This window comes from Rutidosis leptorrhynchoides, chromosome 8 (genome assembly GCF_046630445.1).
Source record: "Rutidosis leptorrhynchoides isolate AG116_Rl617_1_P2 chromosome 8, CSIRO_AGI_Rlap_v1, whole genome shotgun sequence".
Lineage (NCBI taxonomy): Eukaryota > Viridiplantae > Streptophyta > Magnoliopsida > Asterales > Asteraceae > Rutidosis > Rutidosis leptorrhynchoides.
The window spans coordinates 286794889-286818751 of NC_092340.1; the positions used below are offsets into that span (position 1 = coordinate 286794889).

General features: G+C 33.6%; 1 protein-coding gene across 3 annotated transcripts; it reads right to left on the bottom strand.

Moving 5' to 3' along the window:
* Positions 1 to 2015: 2015 nt before the first annotated feature.
* Positions 2016 to 5891, bottom strand: LOC139862742 (uncharacterized). Of its 3 annotated transcripts, none has more exons than XM_071851369.1 (4): positions 5596 to 5891; positions 3682 to 4289; positions 2819 to 3147; positions 2016 to 2413 (listed from the first exon to the last, which is right to left on the bottom strand). In XM_071851369.1, the coding sequence occupies exons 2-4, from the start codon at positions 4270 to 4272 to the stop codon at positions 2305 to 2307; spliced, it is 1029 nt and encodes a 342-aa protein (XP_071707470.1). In that variant the 5' UTR covers positions 4273 to 4289; positions 5596 to 5891; the 3' UTR covers positions 2016 to 2304. The 3 variants fall into 3 exon arrangements, with proteins under 3 accessions (XP_071707470.1, XP_071707471.1, XP_071707472.1); XM_071851370.1 differs by lacking the exon at positions 5596 to 5891 and adding an exon at positions 5316 to 5431; XM_071851371.1 differs by lacking the exon at positions 5596 to 5891 and adding an exon at positions 5333 to 5399.
* Between the last annotated feature and the right edge of the window lie 17972 nt (positions 5892 to 23863).

Here is a 23863-nt window from a genome sequence, read left to right on the forward strand (position 1 = left end):
TAAGAACAAAGAGAGAAGAAAATAACAAAGAGTACTCTATAAGGAGTATATTGGTATTTCAAGAGAATTGGTACATCTTTAAATGACTACCATACATGCCTATTTATATTACATTAAGAGTGTTACATATTTGACTTTTATGAATTATATATAAAATTGTTAGCCACCTTCAATAATTGATTGTTAGCCGCCTTCAATAATTGATGCATTATTATAACACTTACAAATTTATAAAAGGGTACAATTAATTATTACTATATTAACTATTAGACAAATATGATGAATAGTACTCAGGGGCATTTTCGTTCTTTTATTTTTTTTCCCTTCCTTTTTCCAAATAAAGCCCCCCAACTTTGTTCAAAAAATAAAACTGACCCCCCAAACAGGGGGGTAAAGTATCAAATAACTATTTTCATAAAAAAAAACTTAACTAAACTCTACCCAACGGGTCATATCTTCTCGCTCGCAACGACTTAAATTTTTCCGACAACATCGTTAAACTCGAAATAATTTTAGGAACACAATGTCACTAACTATAGGCAAAACAGACGCTTTTTAAAAAACTATAAATATTTGAGGTACTTTTCATACACGTTGATTTTGCGTTAAATTTTTAAAAGTCGACAATTCCATGGCGAAACGCGGAGATGTGAAATAACATTTAAATCTTTGACGGGTTATACCTTTTAGTTCGACTCGAGTTGCGCTTCAACGACATGATCGTTAGCCACGAAATAATTTTACAAACTAAACACAATAAAATACATTGAAAATCGAACTACCGGCGCGAAGCGAAGGTTCGATAACTAGTTTGAAACAAACCAAAAATAAATAGTAAACAATAAATATGAAACCGAAAAATATCTTTACTAGCCGAACTCGAGTTTTTCACAATTTACATTATGCTTGAACAAGCGCTCTGAATTCAAACGGGCAAAGCTAGAGCATCACACTAGTCATTTACAACTCTACCTGGGACCACGTAAGGGCCATATGGCAAAACTTTATCTTTTAGTTTTACAAAAATAAAGATAATAAAAGAATGTCCCACGTAAGGGCCATATGGCAACACTTTATCTTTTAGTTTTACAAAAATAAAGGTAATAAAAAAAATATTAAGATCACGAAAACAGATCCGTATAGCATCTGGAAACTAATTGAAGGTGCAGTTCGTATCTGTTTTCCTGATTGACATGCATATAAGTCTATAACGTTGACAAGTGTTTGGTAAGTGAACTAAGACCATTCTCATCATAACATACATTTTTTCTACAACTGTTGTCACTTCAAAGTTACATCAACACTTTCTCCTATCACAAAAAAAAATTACTAAATAACTGGTTCAGTGACATCCATGAAATCCTTCCTCATATAAATTGGACCCACTATTTTAGTTAAATAACACAAACATATAATATGTGATGCATGATATACAAGAAATAAAAGCAAAGAAGCTCGTGATCGGTTATGCTTTAAAACTATCGGTTATGCTTTAAAACTACATGAAGGATGGCTATTCATTAATAACTAACCAAAGGCTAGGGAATACAATTGGTGTTATCAATCACATACCAGATGAAAGAAACAAAAATCTCTCTTTTCAAGCCGGTTAAGTCGTTTATTATCATTTAATGTTTATATTCGTGTAAGTTTTTGTTAGTTTAGTCCGATTGTGTGGCTTTGTTGTTTTAGTGCCTGTTTTTGTAGTATTTTTATGATGTTAGATCATGTGGTGCAGCTTGTTGCTTTGGTATTTTGGTAGTAGGTTTCGTTGGCTATGTTCGAGTTAGCGTATTCTTAGGCCGGTCTAGTTTGGTTTTCTTTTCTCAAGTCCCACCCTTGTTTGATGTTGGTCTTTTGCTTGTATTGGGTTGGGGATCATTCATCTTTCGATGGAGATCCTTTTATTTTAATGGTAATCGTTATTTTAGCCACACACAAAAAATACATACGAATATCATGGTGCTATAACGCACCGATGAGAATGGCCTAATACAGACCTTGTCGGCAGGGTACTCAAGAAAGCATAGTTTCCAGGTCAACTCTCACTTTAATTTACATAGAAACCAATCTCACAAAGTAACTGAAATTTTGGTACCTTACACAAATAGGTGAAATCAAACCGAATATATAAAAACCTCATTTCCATATCGAACATAACTCTAGACCAAACTCAAACAAATCTAACAAGATCCCTAAAGACTACACTCATCGATATGGCTTGTATATATAATATTTACCGAACTAATTTAAATTTTGATAGTGTATACCAAACTGAGAACCTATAATATAACGCGATGGCACTTAGAATCTACAACACAAAAGGGCCTGTCTCCATCCTCGATGCTTTCGTGACCGTCTACTATCTGCTTTCGCCATTCTTATAGGACTGCTGTTCCACTCATTCTGCAGTCTGCAAACACAAAGTAACATTATTGTTATTGTAACTATATAGAGCATAGGATAGAATAATTACGAGTTCTTTTAACCCTTTGCAAACACAATTAAGGATCTGTAAACCTTATTTTGTAATCTGCAAGGGGTAAGTAATGGGTTGATATTTTATCGAGTTATATACAAGTTCAACTTGAAAATTGAGCCCAAAGTCACACTTAGGGCCTGTTTACTTTCCACTTAATGATATGTTTCTGTACAGCTATTAATTCAGTAAGTAAAATTGCTGTTAATCTGTCACTTAAACTGAAAATTAATCTGATTCTAGGAAACATAGAATCAGACACCTCTTCCTAAACAGGACTTAATATAGAAAAAAATGTAAACAGAAGATATTAAAAGAAGAAAGTGTGGTTGTTATTACATGGGAAAGGCGAAGGATCTGACACTCGTATTGCTGCCATCTGATCGATGAGAGATGTTACCAGCAGATGATATAGGATCGGAGTACGTAATCAGTCCTGAAACGGGAACCGCAACTGAAAAGGCTGACTCATCACCAGCGTGCAACTGGTTCTTTGATAATGGGATGTTATCAGGGGCCATTTCATGTTGGTTAAGTGCATTTTGTGTGTCTAATAGAGGTTCATGAGGACCAATAACGATTGCAGGTTTCACATTGTCAAAATCCAAAGTGCAGTTCTCATCCTTGATTTCATTTGATTTATCAGCTCCAGATTCTGTACTCTTCACCTTAAACCAAAGAATTTAAATATTAGACGCTAATTATGATTTATGATTAACACATTATAACAGACCTTTAATGGAGACGTTATAAGAAAATAACTCCATGTGTAACGTCAAATGGATTTATACACCCTTTAACACAAACAGTGTTGTAAAAAAACCCCAATAACTCCCGATTAATCCCCCGATTACTCGTTTTTATGAACAGACAAATCTGATTATCCAAAATCCATTAAATCCATCGGTTAACGGGTCAAAATCGGATTTGTTAGTCATAGTTGGTCAAAGTCAACATTGGTCAACATTTTATTAATTTAAACTAGAACTTTAGAGTTTTTGAACAAATGAATATGTTTATGTTGTTAGACAATTATGTTAAAGTTTATGTTTATATTTATGGGTTTCTTCTATATCTACATGTAATTTTGAAATTTATTAATTAAATGTATAAAAAGTCTAATCCGATTACTCCCCGAGTAGCGAATTTTACAACAAGACATTATAACTCATTAAATTAAGCCACTATTACGAAATACATACCTCGGAGAGCTGTTGGTGATCATCATTGACAATCTTGTTTGAAAGCTCGAGGACATCTTCGGAAACTAATTTATCAGCAGACGAGTTGTAATCTGAATCTAGGTTTATTTCACCATTCTGCATTGTACTATCAGGATCGAGATTTACTTTGCTTTGGACGGTATCAGATTCTACAAACTGCTTCAACTCATCAGGGGCACAATTGGAAGAAACATTAAAATCTTCGGTTACAGAAAGTAAATTAGCTTTTTTCTCACAATCTTCAAGTGGTAAATTACCAAGATCAACTTTAATCATGTCGTCATGTTTATCCCCGTCATCAACATGATGCTCCGTTTCACTTTCGTTATTCTCTTTATTAGATAGTCCCTCATCAACACATATATCTTTAACATCATGAAAATTGCTCTCTTCGTAATACGTTTCTGTAACATTTTTATCCACGTAGGCCTTCTCTACAGCATTTGAAACACTAGAAGGTTCTAAAGACTTTTTGAAATTTTCATCTTCGAGATTAGTCACATAGTTGACTTTATCATTTTCTTCATCAGGTAAAAAGGGATTTATATATCTTCTCGGACTCTCTTTCATCGTCGCCTTCTATCGTTCTGTGTCAAACAGCACAAATGTCAAATTCAAAGAAGTTAGATTAGATAGAATCAAGATATGGACTAAAACCATCATGTAAGGTAATTGTTATTCTTATTCATGTTTGCAAAAACAAGAAACATATACTATGCTTGTAACATACTGAATACCAGACAAAGAATAAATTAATATATAAAAAAAAACATCACTTTTTACCGATAGCTAATAGAGCATATATAATTAGTACGCTAACGATATCATAATAGTTTCGCAGTTTAAATAGTACACGGAAGGTATAAAGAGACACAATACTGATCTTATATTTGAAGTAACAGATAAATACCAAATGTCTGCTCAACAAAAAAAACTATATACTAACAAATTGCTTACCTATTAGCTTACCAAAAACATTATTATAAAGATTAAGTCACTAGTTCTATTTAATATATATTAATTTTAATTAATTAATTGTTATTCAACAGCTATCAGAAAGAGGCCAAACGGATATTAAACTACTCAGTCAACAACTAATAAACAAATTAAAACCGCAACGGATTCCCTAACTCACCAAACAAAATTTAAACACCAAGATTAAGTTAAATTTTTAATATTAGATTAACCATCACCAAGATGGCTTAGTGGTAATGAGACTCAGGTTCGAACCTCGTTGATGGACTCTATCTTAAAAAAAAACGCGCAAATTGGTATTGCTCAGAGTTTACTAATAAATTACTCCCTCCGTCCCAAATCTGTTGTCCTCGGACAAAAAACACACATAATAAAAAAAAAAAATTACTGACACATGTTTAAAGGGACGGAGGGAGTGATAAATAATTGTTTAGGTTCACTTTACAACCATGTTTTCCCCCAAATTTTTTTATCTAGGGTTTACAACCAAACGAAACAGCACTTTACAATCTAATTAAACAGATCTAACAAATTATGCACTAAACAATTCAAAACAGATCCCAACATATTCACACATGCTAACTGTCTAATTACAAAGCTCAAAAGTAAAAAAAACAATTAAAATCAATTTACATCACCTGAACTCAATACGCACCGTCGAACAAAATAAAACGGCAAAATAAAATAGACCATTCAAACGCAGATCCAAAAAATTAGGAAAAACAAGTCTCGTTACGTATATATGCAACAAATGAAATTAGGGCTAAACAGTTGGCTCATAGCAATATACAAATAGTCAACTGTTAGAACCTAACTTGTGTAAGCATTTAATATATGCGGCTATGTGCTATAAATAAACATCACTCCATAAATAAAAATAAAAATAAAAATAAAATATAAACTAAAACAATCGCTGACCTAAAAATTTTAGCAGGAGATGGTCAATTTGTGTAGTGTGAATAGCGTGAATTTGATGATATATTCATGATCAGTTAGAGTGATGAAAAGGATACAGGTGTGTGTGAATTGAAAACAGCTAGTGATGAAATTGCAGAGTTGTTTTGTCGTTTAGTGAGAGAGAAGGGAGACAGGTGAAACATAAAAGATGATGTAGTCAGTAAAGGGTTGACGGAGGTCGGAGAAAGTGGTGCCGGACAAGTGAGTAATAACAGAGTGAATGAAAATGAAAACAAGTGAAAAACAGAGGTGAAGGCTTTAAAATAGCATAGGATGTCAACTACTCGTGAACCTCATTAGTTTATATTTCTGCAATTTTCTAAATAATTTAACATTACTCTGCATCATTTAATCATTTATTTTATTTTATTTATTTTTCTCCATAATATGTTAATTATTTATATTTATATTTATACAATTTATCTATATGATTATAAAATAATAATTATTCAAGTATACAAAAAAATTTAAAAACAAAGAAAAATATTTTAAGTCTTCCATGATAATATCATTAAAATAATTAATTTTATTTAATAAAAATATTTACATTTAATTACATATAAATATAAAGCATTATGTACAAACATATGATAAAACACCTCCATGTCTATATGTACAATATTTGAAGCATTTTGTACAAAAATATGATAAAACACTAACATAATAATATGTACAATATTTTAAGCATTATGTACAATCTTATGCTAAAACACTCACATGACCATATGTACAAACTTTAAAACAAACTATACAGTATTTTACAAAACACCTCATGAACACATGTACAAACTTTGAAGCATATTGTACAACCTTCATATAATAATTGTATTTTAATTTTTTTAAAATTTGAAGAGTCATTTATTAATATTAATAATTGTTATTAAAAATATAAATACTCAATTTTTAAACAAACTTTATTGGTATTATTTATTATTATAATTTAATTATTTAATTATAATTTATAATTATAATCATTATATTATTATTATTATTATTATTTAAATATGGGTTCTACTAATCAAGTTACATATGTATGCGAAATACATGTCTCAATAAAATGTTATACTGTAGGTTTTTATAACAAGAAAAATAGTAAGGTGATAAAAACTGAAAGAGGTGGTGGGAGAATAAATACAATAATACCACATAAGTGGTGTATGGGGGAGGTGAGATGTAGACAATAATTCCCCTATTCAAGAATAAAGACAAGTCATTTCTCCACCATAGTGATAACACTCTCAAAAGTAGAGAAAGTCACCTCTCTCTTTATTCAACGGATAGAGAGATTGCTTCCGAGTGGAACTCCGGCCAATAAGTAGTGAAAAAAAATAAAAAAAAATTTAAACTAAAAATAAAATTGAGACGCCATGAAAATGGTAAAATCAAATTTCTATGGGTATCAAGTCCTGCCTGAAATTTAATTTAGGCTCTATAAGTCAGTCAAGTAGCCAATAAATCGACGCTTGTTGTCGACTCAATAACTAGAGCCGTAAATGTAGCTCATTTATTCTGACCAAGTTAACCACATTAATATGTTTGTAAAACAACGAGAAGTTTCTTAATCAGTTTTTATCCGTGATTCCAAGAGTCATAAATCTAAATGACGTTAACATTTACATTCACTTAATAACTAAAACATATCATTAAACTATTTCGTTTAAATAAACGCGTGATTCAACGGGTCATTTCACTAGTATATTGTACAATACATATAATATATATACAACAATATACCATAAAACATTAAAAGTACTAGAATTTCATCGTTTCGTTTTACAATTTATTATATTTAATCGGTTCAATTTATCCGTTTTTGAAACTTCTGAAATAAAACCAAAATCGAAAACTAAATTCATACTTTAATCGAAATCAAACTTAATTCAAATTCAGTTTTTCGATTATGGTTAATGTTGCACCCAGCTCGCGCACCTGCTTAAAGATGGTTTCGTTCAATAGCTTAAATATCGTTTTAGTAGTAGAGATGACACACATTATCGCGGGGAAATCATATGATGGTTCCGCAAAATTCATTAAATATGTTTTTTATTAATTTATAATTATTATATGTAACACCATTGGACCGGGCCTAGCTGTAAGATTAACATTTTTGTCCTTAAGTTCGTTTATGTGTTATTATATGCTTTATTTTAATATAATGTTTATTCTTATTTGTCTATGTGATTAAGACCCGTTTGTGATAAAGGGTCACAGAATGTATGTTTATTTAAATTGGACTCCGTTAGGACCGCCTAACGACGTACGAAAGATATCAGATAACTGATAAATACCTGTGTGTTATGGGATATGGGTTTTAACCCCACTTAAGTGACTAAGAACTGCCCTTTCTTTCATTTTCTAGAGTTTTCTTTAAAAACTCACCTCGTTTTTCACTTCTTCAACTACCCAAACCCTAGTTACTAAATCTTGTTCTTGAGCTCAAACCAGTTACATCAATTTGTTCCTTATCATCTACTGGTTCTATTAAGGTAATAATCATGGGATTTCGTGCTTGAATCTTTGTAAAAAATGGTTTTTGTGTTAATTTGTTAAAAGTGTAATTTTGGGTCAAAACCTTTTGATTTTGATGTTGTTTTGATGTTAAAGTTGTGGGTTTATTGTCTAAACTATGTTGTAGTCAAGTTGTGGTTGATTTTGAGGTCAAAAATGAGCTCTAGATCAAGAAGTGGTGATTTTAGATTGAAACACGTAGCCTCTGTTCATCTTCTGCCGCAGATGAACAAAGTCGACCGATTGTCTGCTGATAGTCGACCGACAGACAAGACCCTCGACCGACTGAGTTGACAATTGATCGATGGTGTCTGTTAGTGACTACCGACCGAATGACTTGACACTCGACCGATTGTGTATCGACAGTCAGCCGACTGTCTCTGACAGTCGACCGATGGTGTATGGCTGTTGAAATTTTTCCTAAGTGTTGTTTCCTAGTCGTTATGCTGCCCATGTGTCTAATTTTATTAAGGACACCTTAGCAGCTAGGATTTTTATTTTGTATGATTACGTATTATGTATGTCATACTTGTGTACGTGTAATACCATTCCATTGAATGAAAATACGGGCTTTGTAAGGGGTCGATAGATGTAGACCTTTTGGATTCAGTAGTATCATCACTATTCTTGGAATAAAATTACTAACTTGTGTTGTCTTTACTTGGGCGATAAAGACAGAGAGAAGGCTCAGAAAGATTGGAGTTATGTCACACCCCCAAATAAGGCATGGGGTATTTGTGACTAATTATATCAAATCACAGTTGTATAAACGAGAACGACTCTATATGAGACGTTTTATTGAGTTTTGCAGCGGAAGATAAATAGATTACATTGTATTTAAAGCATTAAATGTTTTTAAATGAATTGATAAGTAATGCATGAAGACTCCAAGCATAGCAAGCAATCATCATCAAAGCAGTAGATATACAGCGGAAGCAATATTTAAGTACCTGAGAATAAACATGTTAAAAAGTGTCAACCAAAAAGGTTGAGTGAAGTTCATAGGTTTATATAATATGCATTAGACCACAAGATTTAGTTAAAGGTTGATTGATACCAAATATATCAATCTAAAAGTGTTGCTGCAGTTTGTAATATCGCGATTAAACAAAAGTTACCCCATGACACCTTGTACAGTCAGTGTCGTTGAATCATTATTATGTAACCAAAGACCAGAGGTCAAATGGTTAGAGACGTTACTCTCAATAGGCCTATTCACAATAATTAAGTTTGCCTTTTATATGAAATGACCCGTTCATATCGATTATAAACGATTCATAATAGTTGATTACATCGCGAGGTATTTGACCTCTAAATGATACATTTTACAAACATTGCATTCATTTTTAAAAGACGAACTTTCATTATATCGAAAGTTGACAGGCATGCATACCATTTCATAATATATCAAACTATCAATGACTTAATAACAATCTTGTTGAACTCAATGACTCGAATGCAACGTCTTTTGAAATATGTCATGAATGACTCCAAGTAATATCTCTTAAAATGAGCAAATGAATAGCGGAAGATTTCTTTCATACCTGAGAATAAACATGCTTTCAAGTGTCAACCAAAAGGTTGGTGAGTTCATTAGTTTATCATAATAAATCATTTCCAATAACATAATGAAATGTCCCGTTCTTATTGATTAAAAACGTTCCATATTAATTGATTTCGTTGCGAGGTTTTGACCTCTATATGAGACGTTTTTCAAAGACTGCATTCATTTTTAAAACAAACCATAACCTTTATTTCATAGATAAAGGTTTTAAAAAGCTTTACGTAGATTATCAAATAATGATAATCTAAAATATCCTGTTTACACACGACCATTACATAATGGTTTACAATACAAATATGTTACAACAAAATAAGTTTCTTGAATGCAGTTTTTACACAATATCATACAAGCATGGACTCCAAATCTCGTCCTTATTTAACTATGCGACAGCGGAAGCTCTTAATAATCACCTGAGAATAAACATGCTTAAAACGTCAACAAAAATGTTGGTGAGTTATAGGTTTAACCTATATATATCAAATCATAATAATAGACCACAAGATTTCATATTTCAATACACATCCCATACATAGAGATAAAAATCATTCATATGGTGAACACCTGGTAACCGACATTAACAAGATGCATATATAAGAATATCCCCATCATTCCGGGACACCCTTCGGATATGATATAAATTTCGAAGTACTAAAGCATCCGGTACTTTGGATGGGGCTTGTTGGGCCCGATAGATCTATCTTTAGGATTCGCGTCAATTAGGGTGTCTGTTCCCTAATTCTTAGATTACCAGACTTAATAAAAAGGGGCATATTCGATTTCGATAATTCAACCATAGAATGTAGTTTCACGTACTTGTGTCTATTTTGTAAATCATTTATAAAACCTGCATGTATTCTCATCCCAAAAATATTAGATTTTAAAAGTGGGACTATAACTCACTTTCACAGATTTTTACTTCGTCGGGAAGTAAGACTTGGCCACTGGTTGATTCACGAACCTATAACAATATATACATATATATCAAAGTATGTTCAAAATATATTTACAACACTTTTAATATATTTTGATGTTTTAAGTTTATTAAGTCAGCTGTCCTCGTTAGTAACCTACAACTAGTTGTCCACAGTTAGATGTACAAAAATAAATCGATAAATATTATTTTGAATCAATCCACGACCCAGTGTATACGTATCTCAGTATTGATCACAACTCAAACTATATATATTTTGGAATCAACCTCAACCCTGTATAGCTAACTCCAACATTCACATATAGAGTGTCTATGGTTGTTCCGAAATATATATAGATGTGTCGACATGATAGGTCGAAACATTGTATACGTGTCTATGGTATCTCAAGATTACATAATATACAATACAAGTTGATTAAGTTATGGTTGGAATAGATTTGTTACCAATTTTCACGTAGCTAAAATGAGAAAAATTATCCAATCTTGTTTTACCCATAACTTCTTCATTTTAAATCCGTTTTGAGTGAATCAAATTGCTATGGTTTCATATTGAACTCTATTTTATGAATCTAAACAGAAAAGTATAGGTTTATAGTCAGAAAAATAAGTTACAAGTCGTTTTTGTAAAGGTAGTCATTTCAGTCGAAAGAACGACGTCTAGATGACCATTTTAGAAAACATACTTCCACTTTGAGTTTAACCATAATTTTTGGATATAGTTTCATGTTCATAATAAAAATCATTTTCTCTGAATAACAACTTTTAAATCAAAGTTTATCATAGTTTTTAATTAACTAACCCAAAACAGCCCGCGGTGTTACTACGACGGCGTAAATCCGGTTTTACGGTGTTTTTCGTGTTTCCAGGTTTTAAATCATTAAGTTAGCATATCATATAGATATAGAACATGTGTTTAGTTGATTTTAAAAGTCAAGTTAGAAGGATTAACTTTTGTTTGCGAACAAGTTTAGAATTAACTAAACTATGTTCTAGTGATTACAAGTTTAAACCTTCGAATAAGATAGCTTTATATGTATGAATCGAATGATGTTATGAACATCATTACTACCTTAAGTTCCTTGGATAAACCTACTGGAAAAGTGAAAAATAGATCTAGCTTCAATGGATCCTTGGATGGCTCGAAGTTCTTGAAGCAGAATCATGACACGAAAACAAGTTCAAGTAAGATCATCACTTGAAATAAGATTGTTATAGTTATAGAAATTGAACCAAAGTTTGAATATGATTATTACCTTGTATTAGAATGATAACCTACTGTAAGAAACAAAGATTTCTTGAGGTTGGATGATCACCTTACAAGATTGGAAGTGAGCTAGCAAACTTGAAAGTATTCTTGATTTTATGAAACTAGAACTTTTGGAATTTATGAAGAACACTTAGAACTTGAAGATAGAACTTGAGAGAGATCAATTAGATGAAGAAAATTGAAGAATGAAAGTATTTGTAGGTGTTTTTGGTCGTTGGTGTATGGATTAGATATAAAGGATATGTTATTTTGTTTTCATGTAAATAAGTCATGAATGATTACTCATATTTTTGTAATTTTATGAGATATTTCATGCTAGTTGCCAAATGATGGTTTCCACATGTGTTAGGTGACTCACATGGGCTGCTAAGAGCTGATCATTGGAGTGTATATACCAATAGTACATACATCTAAAAGCTGTGTATTGTACGAGTACGAATACGGGTGCATACGAGTAGAATTGTTGATGAAACTGAACGAGGATGTAATTGTAAGCATTTTTGTTAAGTAGAAGTATTTTGATAAGTGTCTTGAAGTCTTTCAAAAGTGTATGAATACATATTAAAACACTACATGTATATACATTTTAACTGAGTCGTTAAGTCATCGTTAGTCGTTACATGTAAATGTTGTTTTGAAACCTTTAGGTTAACGATCTTGTTAAATGTTGTTAACCCAATGTTTATAATATCAAAAGAGATTTTAAATTATTATATTATCATGATATTATGATGTACGAATATCTCTTAATATGATATATATACATTAAATGTCGTTACAACGATAATCGTTACATATATGTCTCGTTTCAAAATCATTAAGTTAGTAGTCTTGTTTTTACATATGTAGTTCATTGTTAATATAATTAATGATATGTTTACTTATCATAATATCATGTTAACTATATATATAACCATATATATGTCATCATATAGTTTTTACAAGTTTTAACGTTCGTGAATCACCGGTCAACTTGGGTGGTCAATTGTCTATATGAAACCTATTTCAATTAATCAAGTGTTAACAAGTTTGATTGCTTAACATGTTGGAAAAATTTAATCATGTAAATATCAATCTCAATTAATATATATAAACATGGAAAAGTTCGGGTCACTACAGTACCTACCCGTTAAATAAATTTCGTCCCGAAATTTTAAGCTGTTGAAGGTGTTGACGAATCTTCTGGAAATAGATGCGGGTATTTCTTCTTCATCTGATCTTCACGCTCCCAGGTGAACTCGGGTCCTCTACGAGCATTCCATCGAACCTTAACAATTGGTATCTTGTTTTGCTTAAGTCTTTTAACCTCACGATCCATTATTTCGACGGGTTCTTCGATGAATTGAAGTTTTTCGTTGATTTGGATTTCATCTAACGGAATAGTGAGATCTTCTTTAGCAAAACATTTCTTCAAATTCGAGACGTGGAAAGTGTTATGTACAGCCGCGAGTTGTTGAGGTAACTCAAGTCGGTAAGCTACTGGTCCAACACGATCAATAATCTTGAATGGTCCAATATACCTTGGATTTAATTTCCCTCGTTTACCAAATCGAACAACGCCTTTCCAAGGTGCAACTTTAAGCATGACCATCTCTCCAATTTCAAATTCTATATCTTTTCTTTTAATGTCAGCGTAGCTCTTTTGTCTACTTTGGGCGGTTTTCAACCGTTGTTGAATTTGGATGATCTTCTCGGTAGTTTCTTGTATAATCTCCGGACCCGTAATCTGTCTATCCCCCACTTCACTCCAACAAATCGGAGACCTGCACTTTCTACCATAAAGTGCTTCAAACGGCGCCATCTCAATGCTTGAATGGTAGCTGTTGTTGTAGGAAAATTCTGCTAACGGTAGATGTCGATCCCAACTGTTTCCGAAATCAATAACACATGCTCGTAGCATGTCTTCAAGTGTTTGTATCGTCCTTTCGCTCTGCCCATCAGTTTGTGGATGATAGGCAGTACTCATGTCTAGACGAGTTCCTAATGCTTGCTGTAATGTCTGCCAGAATCTTGAAATAAATCTGCCATCCCTATCAGAGATAATAGAGATTGGTATTCCATGTCTGGATATGACTTCCTTCAAATACAGTCGTGCTAACTTCTCCATCTTGTCATCTTCTCTTATTGGCAGGAAGTGTGCTGATTTGGTGAGACGATCAACTATTACCCAAATAGTATCAAAACCACTTGCAGTCCTTGGCAATTTAGTGATGAAATCCATGGTAATGTTTTCCCATTTCCATTCTGGGATTTCGGGTTGTTGAAGTAGACCTGATGGTTTCTGATGCTCAGCTTTGACCTTAGAACACGTCAAACATTCTCCTACGTATTTAGCAACATCGGCTTTCATACCCGGCCACCAAAAATGTTTCTTGAGATCCTTGTACATCTTTCCCGTTCCAGGATGTATTGAGTATCTGGTTTTATGAGCTTCTCTAAGTACCATTTCTCTCATATCTCCAAATTTTGGTACCCAAATCCTTTCAGCCCTATACCGGGTTCCGTCTTCCCGAATATTAAGATGCTTCTCCGATCCTTTGGGTATTTCATCCTTTAAATTTCCCTCTTTTAAAACTCCTTGTTGCGCCTCCTTTATTTGAGTAGTAAGGTTATTATGAATCATTATATTCATAGATTTTACTCGAATGGGTTCTCTGTCCTTCCTGCTCAAGGCATCGGCTACCACATTTGCCTTCCCCGGGTGGTAACGAATCTCAAAGTCGTAATCATTCAATAATTCAATCCACCTACGCTGCCTCATATTCAGTTGTTTCTGATTAAATATGTGTTGAAGACTTTTGTGGTCGGTATATATAATACTTTTAACCCCATATAAGTAGTGCCTCCAAGTCTTTAATGCAAAAACAACTGCGCCTAATTCCAAATCATGCGTCGTATAATTTTGTTCGTGAATCTTCAATTGTCTAGACGCATAAGCAATCACCTTCGTTCGTTGCATTAATACACAACCGAGACCTTGCTTTGATGCGTCACAATAAATCACAAAATCATCATTCCCTTCAGGCAATGACAATATAGGTGCCGTAGTTAGCTTTTTCTTCAATAACTGAAACGCTTTCTCTTGTTCATCATTCCATTCAAATTTCTTCCCTTTATGCGTTAATGCAGTCAAGGGTTTTGCTATTCTGGAAAAGTCTTGGATGAACCTTCTGTAGTAACCAGCTAGTCCTAAAAACTGGCGTATGTGTTTCGGAGTTTTCGGGGTTTCCCACTTTTCAACAGTTTCTATCTTTGCCAGATCCACCTTAATACCTTCTTTGTTCACTATGTGACCGAGGAATTGAACTTCTTCCAACCAAAATGCACACTTTGAAAACTTAGCGTACAATTCTTCCTTCCTCAATACTTCTAACACCTTTCTCAAATGTTCACCGTGTTCTTGGTCATTCTTTGAGTAAATAAGTATGTCATCAATGAAAACAATGACAAACTTGTCAAGGTATGGTCCACACACTCGGTTCATAAGGTCCATGAACACAGCTGGTGCATTAGTTAAACCAAACGGCATGACCATAAACTCGTAATGACCGTAACGTGTTCTGAAAGCAGTCTTTGGAATATCATCTTCTTTCACCCGCATTTGATGATACCCGGAACGTAAGTCAATCTTTGAATAAACAGACGAGCCTTGTAGTTGATCAAATAAGTCATCGATTTTCGGTAGTGGGTAGCGGTTCTTGATGGTAAGTTTGTTCAACTCTCGGTAGTCGATACACAACCTGAATGTACCATCTTTCTTCTTGACAAACAAAACAGGAGCTCCCCATGGTGATGTGCTTGGTCGAATGAAACCACGCTCTAAAAGTTCTTGTAATTGGCTTTGCAGTTCTTTCATCTCGCTGGGTGCGAGTCTGTAAGGAGCACGAGCTATTGGTGCAGCTCCTGGTACAAGATCTATTTGAAATTCAACGGATCGATGTGGGGGTAATCCCGGTAATTCTTTCGGAAATACATCGGGAAATTCTTTTGCAATGGGAACATCATTGATGCTCTTTTCTTCAGTTTGTACTTTCTCGACGTGTGCTAGAACAGCATAGCAACCTTTTCTTATTAGTTTTTGTGCCTTCAAATTACTAATAAGATGTAGCTTCGTGTTGCCCTTTTCTCCGTACACCATTAAGGGTTTTCCTTTTTCTCGTATAATGCGAATTGCATTTTTGTAACAAACGATCTCTGCTTTCACTTCTTTCAACCAGTCCATACCGATTATCACATCAAAACTCCCTAACTCTACTGGTATCAAATCAATCTTAAATGTTTCGCTAACCAGTTTAATTTCTCGATTCCGACATATATTATCTGCTGAAATTAATTTACCATTTGCTAATTCGAGTAAAAATTTACTATCCAAAGGCGTCAATGGACAACTTAATTTAGCACAAAAATCTCTACTCATATAGCTTCTATCCGCACCCGAATCAAATAAAACGTAAGCAGATTTATTGTCAATAAGAAACGTACCCGTAACAAGCTCCGGGTCTTCTTGTGCCTCTGCCGCATTAATATTGAAAACTCTTCCGCGGCCTTGTCCATTCGTGTTCTCCTGGTTCGGGCAATTTCTAATAATGTGGCCCGGTTTTCCACATTTATAACAAACTACATTGGCATAACTTGCTCCGACACTACTTGCTCCGCCATTACTCGTTCCGACACCATTTGTTCCTTTCGTTCTATTAACCCCTGGTCCGTAGACCTCACACTTCGCCGCGCTATGACCATTTCTTTTACACTTGTTGCAAAATTTGGTGCAGAACCCCGAGTGATTCTTTTCACACCTTTGGCATAGCTGCTTCTGATTGTTGTTGTTGTTGCGGTTATTATTGTTGTTGGGATGATTGTTGTAGTTGCTGTTGTTGTTGTTGTTATTGTTGGGCCGTTTGTTGTAGTTGCGATTGATGTTGCGATTGTTGGGATAATTGCTGCGATTATTGTTGTAATTGCTGTTGTTGTTGTATTGGTGATTCTTATCACCGTTTTCCTCCCACTTTCTTTTGACTTGCTTCACATTGGCCTCTTCAGCAGTCTATTCTTTAATTCTTTCTTCAATCTGGTTCACTAGTTTGTGAGCCATTCTACATGCCTGTTGTATGGAGGCGGGCTCGTGTGAACTTATATCTTCTTGGATTCTTTCCGGTAATCCTTTCACAAACGCGTCGATCTTCTCTTCCTCATCTTCGAATGCTCCCGGACACAATAGGCACAATTCTGTGAATCGTCTTTCGTACGTGGTAATATCAAATCCTTGGGTTCGTAACCCTCTAAGTTCTGTCTTGAGCTTATTGACCTCGGTTCTGGGACGGTACTTCTCGTTCATCAAGTGCTTGAATGCTGACCACGGTAGTGCGTACGCATCGTCTTGTCCCACTTGCTCTAGATAGGTATTCCACCATGTTAACGCAGAACCTGTGAAGGTATGCGTAGCGTACTTCACTTTGTCCTCTTCAGTACACTTACTTATGGCAAACACCGATTCGACCTTCTCGGTCCACCGTTTCAATCCGATCGGTCCTTCGGTTCCATCAAATTCCAAAGGTTTGCAGGCAGTGAATTCTTTGTAGGTGCATCCTACACGATTTCCTGTACTGCTAGATCCAAGGTTATTGTTGGTATGTAGCGCAGCCTGTACTGCGGCTATGTTTGAAGCTAGAAAAGTGCGGAATTCCTCTTCATTCATATTCACGGTGTGTCGAGTAGTCGGTGCCATTTCCTTCAAAATAGTCAAATTGAACAAGTTAATCATACAGAATATTAAGAGTAGTTAATAGTATTTCGTAGCATAATATGAACTCATTTATAAAAGCTTTTTCTTCATATTAGCGTTTTATAAGTTTAAATTCGGGTAGTACCTACCCGTTAAGTTCATACTTAGTAGCTAATATACAATTCAACTACTACAATTCTATATGAAAAACTGATTATAATAATATTTCGCGTTCAAACTTTTATACAATATTTTACAAACTTACAATACCGCTTATTTTACATAAAGCATGAAATATAGCACACAATAACTTTGATACAAGATAGATGTGAAGATAATTCTAGCTAGTACACAAGTCGTTCAGCAAAGGCAATAAAGACACGTAATTCATACGTCCAGAAACAAGTCATGCATTCTGGTTTTACTAGGACTACTTCCCATCCTTGGTCTTGTGCAACATAACCGTTATGGCCGTTGATAAGACAGCGTGTTGTAACGTCGTCAAAGGGACGAGGGTTACGTAATGTCCAACAGTCCCGTAATAATCTAAAAACCTCATTTCTTACCCCAATTACTGACTCCGTCACTTGTGGAAACGTTTTGTTTAATAGTTGTAGCCCGATGTTCTTGTTCTCACTTTGGTGAGAAGCGAACATTACTAATCCGTAAGCATAACATGCTTCTTTATGTTGCATGCTAGCCGCTTTTTCTAAATCACGAAGTCCAATATTCGGATATATTGAGTCAAAATAATTTCTTAACCCGTTGCGTAAAATAGCATTTGGGTTCCCCGCAATATATGCGTCAAAGTAAACACATCGTAACTTATGGGTTTCCCAATGTGATATCCCCCATCTTTCAAATGAAAGTCTCTTATAAACCAAGACATTCTTGGAACGTTCTTCGAATGTCTTACAAACTGATCTCTCCTTAAATAGTTGTGCCGAGGAATTCTGGCCGACTCTAGACAAGATTTCATCAATCATGTCTCCGGGTAGGTCTCTTAAAATATTGGGTTGTCTATCCATTTTGTGTTTTTAAACTGTAAAATAGACAAGAGTTAGATTCATAAAAAAATACTTATTAATACAAGCAATTTTTACATATATCATAAAGCATAAGAACACTATATTACATATATTACACCACACGAATACAACTATCTTATTCCGACTCGCTCGTTTCTTCTTCTTCGGTTTTGGTTCGTTTTGCCAAGTTTCTAGGGATATATGATGTTCCCCTAATACGAGCCGTCGTTGTCCACATTGGTTTAGAAAAACCTGGTGGTTTAGAGGTTCCCGGGTCATTGTTACAACTTAAGAACTTCGGGGGTTGACGATACATATAAAGTTCATCGGGGTTGGAATTAGATTTCTCTATTTTTATGCACTTTCCCTTATTATTTTCTTTTGCCTTTTTAAATTCAGTTGGGGTAATTTCTATAACATCATTGGAATTCTCGTCGGGATCCGATTCATCGGAGAATTGGTAATCCTTCCAATATTTTAGTTCCTTGGCGGAAACACCATTGACCATAATTAACCTTGGTCGGTTGGTTGAGGATTCTCTTTTACTTAACCGTTTTATTATTTCCCCCACCGGTTCCGATTCTTCTTCCGGTTCCGATTCTTCGTCCGGTTCCGATTCTTCTTCCGGTTCCGACTCTTCTTCCGGTTCCTCTTCGGGAACTTGTGAATCAGTCCATGAATCATTCCAATTTACATTTGACTCTTCATTATTATTAGGTGAGTCAATGGGACTTGTTCTAGAGGTAGACATCTATCACATAATATCAAACACGTTAAGAGATTAATATATCACATAATATTCATATGTTAAAAATATATAGTTTCCAACAAAAATGTTAAGCAATCATTTTTAAAGAAAACACGGTCGAAGTCCAGAATCACTAATGCATCCTAACAAACTCGATAAGACACACTAATGCAAATTTTCTGGTTCTCTAAGACCAACGCTCGGATACTAACTGAAATGTCCCGTTCTTATTGATTAAAAACGTTCCATATTAATTGATTTCGTTGCGAGGTTTTGACCTCTATATGAGACGTTTTTCAAAGACTGCATTCATTTTTAAAACAAACCATAACCTTTATTTCATAGATAAAGGTTTTAAAAAGCTTTACGTAGATTATCAAATAATGATAATCTAAAATATCCTGTTTACACACGACCATTACATAATGGTTTACAATACAAATATGTTACAACAAAATAAGGTTCTTGAATGCAGTTTTTACACAATATCATACAAGCATGGACTCCAAATCTCGTCCTTATTTAACTATGCGACTGCGGAAGCTCTTAATAATCACCTGAGAATAAACGTGCTTAAAACGTCAACAAAAATATTGGTGAGTTATAGGTTTAACCTATATATATATCAAAGCATAATAATAGACCACAAGATTTCATATTTCAATACACATCCCATACATAGAGATAAAAATCATTCATATGGTGAACACCTGGTAACCGACATTAACAAGATGCATATATAAGAATATCCCCATCATTCCGGGACACCCTTCGGATATGATATAAATTTCGAAGTACTAAAGCATCCGGTACTTTGGATGGGGCTTGTTGGGCCCGATAGATCTATCTTTAGGATTCGCGTCAATTAGGGTGTCTGTTCCCTAATTCTTAGATTACCAGACTTAATAAAAAGGGGCATATTCGATTTCGATAATTCAACCATAGAATGTAGTTTCACGTACTTGTGTCTATTTTGTAAATCATTTATAAAACCTGCATGTATTCTCATCCCAAAAATATTAGATTTTAAAAGTGGGACTATAACTCACTTTCACAGATTTTTACTTCGTCGGGAAGTAAGACTTGGCCACTGGTTGATTCACGAACCTATAACAATATATACATATATATCAAAGTATGTTCAAAATATATTTACAACACTTTTAATATATTTTGATGTTTTAAGTTTATTAAGTCAGCTGTCCTCGTTAGTAACCTACAACTAGTTGTCCACAGTTAGATGTACAAAAATAAATCGATAAATATTATCTTGAATCAATCCACGACCCAGTGTATACGTATCTCAGTATTGATCACAACTCAAACTATATATATTTTGGAATCAACCTCAACCCTGTATAGCTAACTCCAACATTCACATATAGAGTGTCTATGGTTGTTCCGAAATATATATAGATGTGTCGACATGATAGGTCGAAACATTGTATACGTGTCTATGGTATCTCAAGATTACATAATATACAATACAAGTTGATTAAGTTATGGTTGGAATAGATTTGTTACCAATTTTCACGTAGCTAAAATGAGAAAAATTATCCAATCTTGTTTTACCCATAACTTCTTCATTTTAAATCCGTTTTGAGTGAATCAAATTGATATGGTTTCATATTGAACTCTATTTTATGAATCTAAACAGAAAAGTATAGGTTTATAGTCGGAAAAATAAGTTACAGGTCGTTTTTGTAAAGGTAGTCATTTCAGTCGAAAGAACGACGTCTAGATGACCATTTTAGAAAACATACTTCCACTTTGAGTTTAACCATAATTTTTGGATATAGTTTCATGTTCATAATAAAAATCATTTTCTCTGAATAACAACTTTTAAATCAAAGTTTATCATAGTTTTTAATTAACTAACCCAAAACAGCCCGCGGTGTTACTACGACGGCGTAAATCCGGTTTTACGGTGTTTTTCGTGTTTCCAGGTTTTAAATCATTAAGTTAGCATATCATATAGATATAGAACATGTGTTTAGTTGATTTTAAAAGTCAAGTTAGAAGGATTAACTTTTGTTTGCGAACAAGTTTAGAATTAACTAAACTATGTTCTAGTGATTACAAGTTTAAACCTTCGAATAAGATAGCTTTATATGTATGAATCGAATGATGTTATGAACATCATTACTACCTTAAGTTCCTTGGATAAACCTACTAGAAAAGAGAAAAATAGATCTAGCTTCAATGGATCCTTGGATGGCTCGAAGTTCTTGAAGCAGAATCATGACACGAAAACAAGTTCAAGTAAGATCATCACTTGAAATAAGATTGTTATAGTTATAGAAATTGAACCAAAGTTTGAATATGATTATTACCTTGTATTAGAATGATAACCTACTGTAAGAAACAAAGATTTCTTGAGGTTGGATGATCACCTTACAAGATTGGAAGTGAGCTAGCAAACTTGAAAGTATTCTTGATTTTATGAAACTAGAACTTTTGGAATTTATGAAGAACACTTAGAACTTGAAGATAGAACTTGAGAGAGATCAATTAGATGAAGAAAATTGAAGAATGAAAGTGTTTGTAGGTGTTTTTGGTCGTTGGTGTATGGATTAGATATAAAGGATATGTTATTTTGTTTTCATGTAAATAAGTCATGAATGATTACTCATATTTTTGTAATTTTATGAGATATTTCATGCTAGTTGCCAAATGATGGTTTCCACATGTGTTAGGTGACTCACATGGGCTGCTAAGAGCTGATCATTGGAGTGTATATACCAATAGTACATACATCTAAAAGCTGTGTATTGTACGAGTACGAATACGGGTGCATACGAGTAGAATTGTTGATGAAACTGAACGAGGATGTAATTGTAAGCATTTTTGTTAAGTAGAAGTATTTTGATAAGTGTCTTGAAGTCTTTCAAAAGTGTATGAATACATATTAAAACACTACATGTATATACATTTTAACTGAGTCGTTAAGTCATCGTTAGTCGTTACATGTAAATGTTGTTTTGAAACCTTTAGGTTAACGATCTTGTTAAATGTTGTTAACCCAATGTTTATAATATCAAAAGAGATTTTAAATTATTATATTATCATGATATTATGATGTACGAATATCTCTTAATATGATATATATACATTAAATGTCGTTACAACGATAATCGTTACATATATGTCTCGTTTCAAAATCATTAAGTTAGTAGTCTTGTTTTTACATATGTAGTTCATTGTTAATATAATTAATGATATGTTTACTTATCATAATATCATGTTAACTATATATATAACCATATATATGTCATCATATAGTTTTTACAAGTTTTAACGTTCGTGAATCACCGGTCAACTTGGGTGGTCAATTGTCTATATGAAACCTATTTCAATTAATCAAGTGTTAACAAGTTTGATTGCTTAACATGTTGGAAAAATTTAATCATGTAAATATCAATCTCAATTAATATATATAAACATGGAAAAGTTCGGGTCACTACACATAATAGACCACAAGATACTCATATTTAGAAAACAATCTGTGCAGGACTACTCCTGCTATAAAATCATTCATATGAAGAACACCGGAACCTTTCAAAACAAACTCACCAACGGTAGCTAATGCGTCGTGCAATGCAAAATCATCTCACCGTGGTAGTTAATGCAATATAATTTCAATAACGGTAGCTAATGCGTCGTGCAATGCAAAATCATCTCACCGTAAATAATTTTACAACAGTAGCTATATCATCGTGCAATGCAAAAATTTCTCACCAGGGGTAACTAAAACGGTAGCTAATGCGTCGTGCAATGCAAAATCATCTCACCGTTACTAACTACTAAACAATATTACAACGGTAGCTAATGTGTCGTGCAATGCAAAATCATCTCACCGAGGGTAGCTAAATGTGATGACCCGGAAATTTCGACTAAATTTAAACTTAATCTTAAATGATTAATGACTTCGACACGATAAGCAAAGCCTATGAAGTTGAATCTCAAAATTTTGAACTATTCAATTACCCTTCGGTTGTTCTCAACGATTCGCGAACCATTATATGTAAATAGATACATATATATACTATAACTTGAAAACGTAACAAAGTTTTAATTGCATGATACCGTACATTAAACTTATTGGTTTATATATCTATTTGAATATATATGATTTCAAGTTATTTAGTAAACGATAGTAACATTCGTTTATTGATTCGATTGATATTTAGATAAGTTAACTAAAGCGTTTAAGATGAACCAGTTAAACACTAATTTGTTACAGTGTTTTCAAATTGCCACAGTGTTTTCGAAAATCACTATTTGCTACAGTGAAATTGACTTTGCTACAGTGAATTGCTACAGTAAAATTTGACTTAACGGGTAGGTAATACCCTAGAAATATATAAATTCCACATTAATATGTTACACTATACAATTTTGATTCAACAATCATTAACTATACTGCTCAAACCTATAGATATACGTATCTGTTCATCGCAG

Excerpts from the sequence above, each read along its gene's own strand:
- LOC139862742 (XM_071851369.1), bottom strand. The coding sequence starts at position 4,272 with ATGAAAGAGAGTCCGAGAAGATATATAAATCCCTTTTTACCTGATGAA. Across the intron at positions 3,148-3,681 it reads ATCACCAACAGCTCTCCGAG|GTGAAGAGTACAGAATCTGG; the intron begins GTATGTATTTCG and ends CTTTGGTTTAAG. Across the intron at positions 2,414-2,818 it reads AGATCCTTCGCCTTTCCCAT|ACTGCAGAATGAGTGGAACA; the intron begins GTAATAACAACC and ends TTGTGTTTGCAG.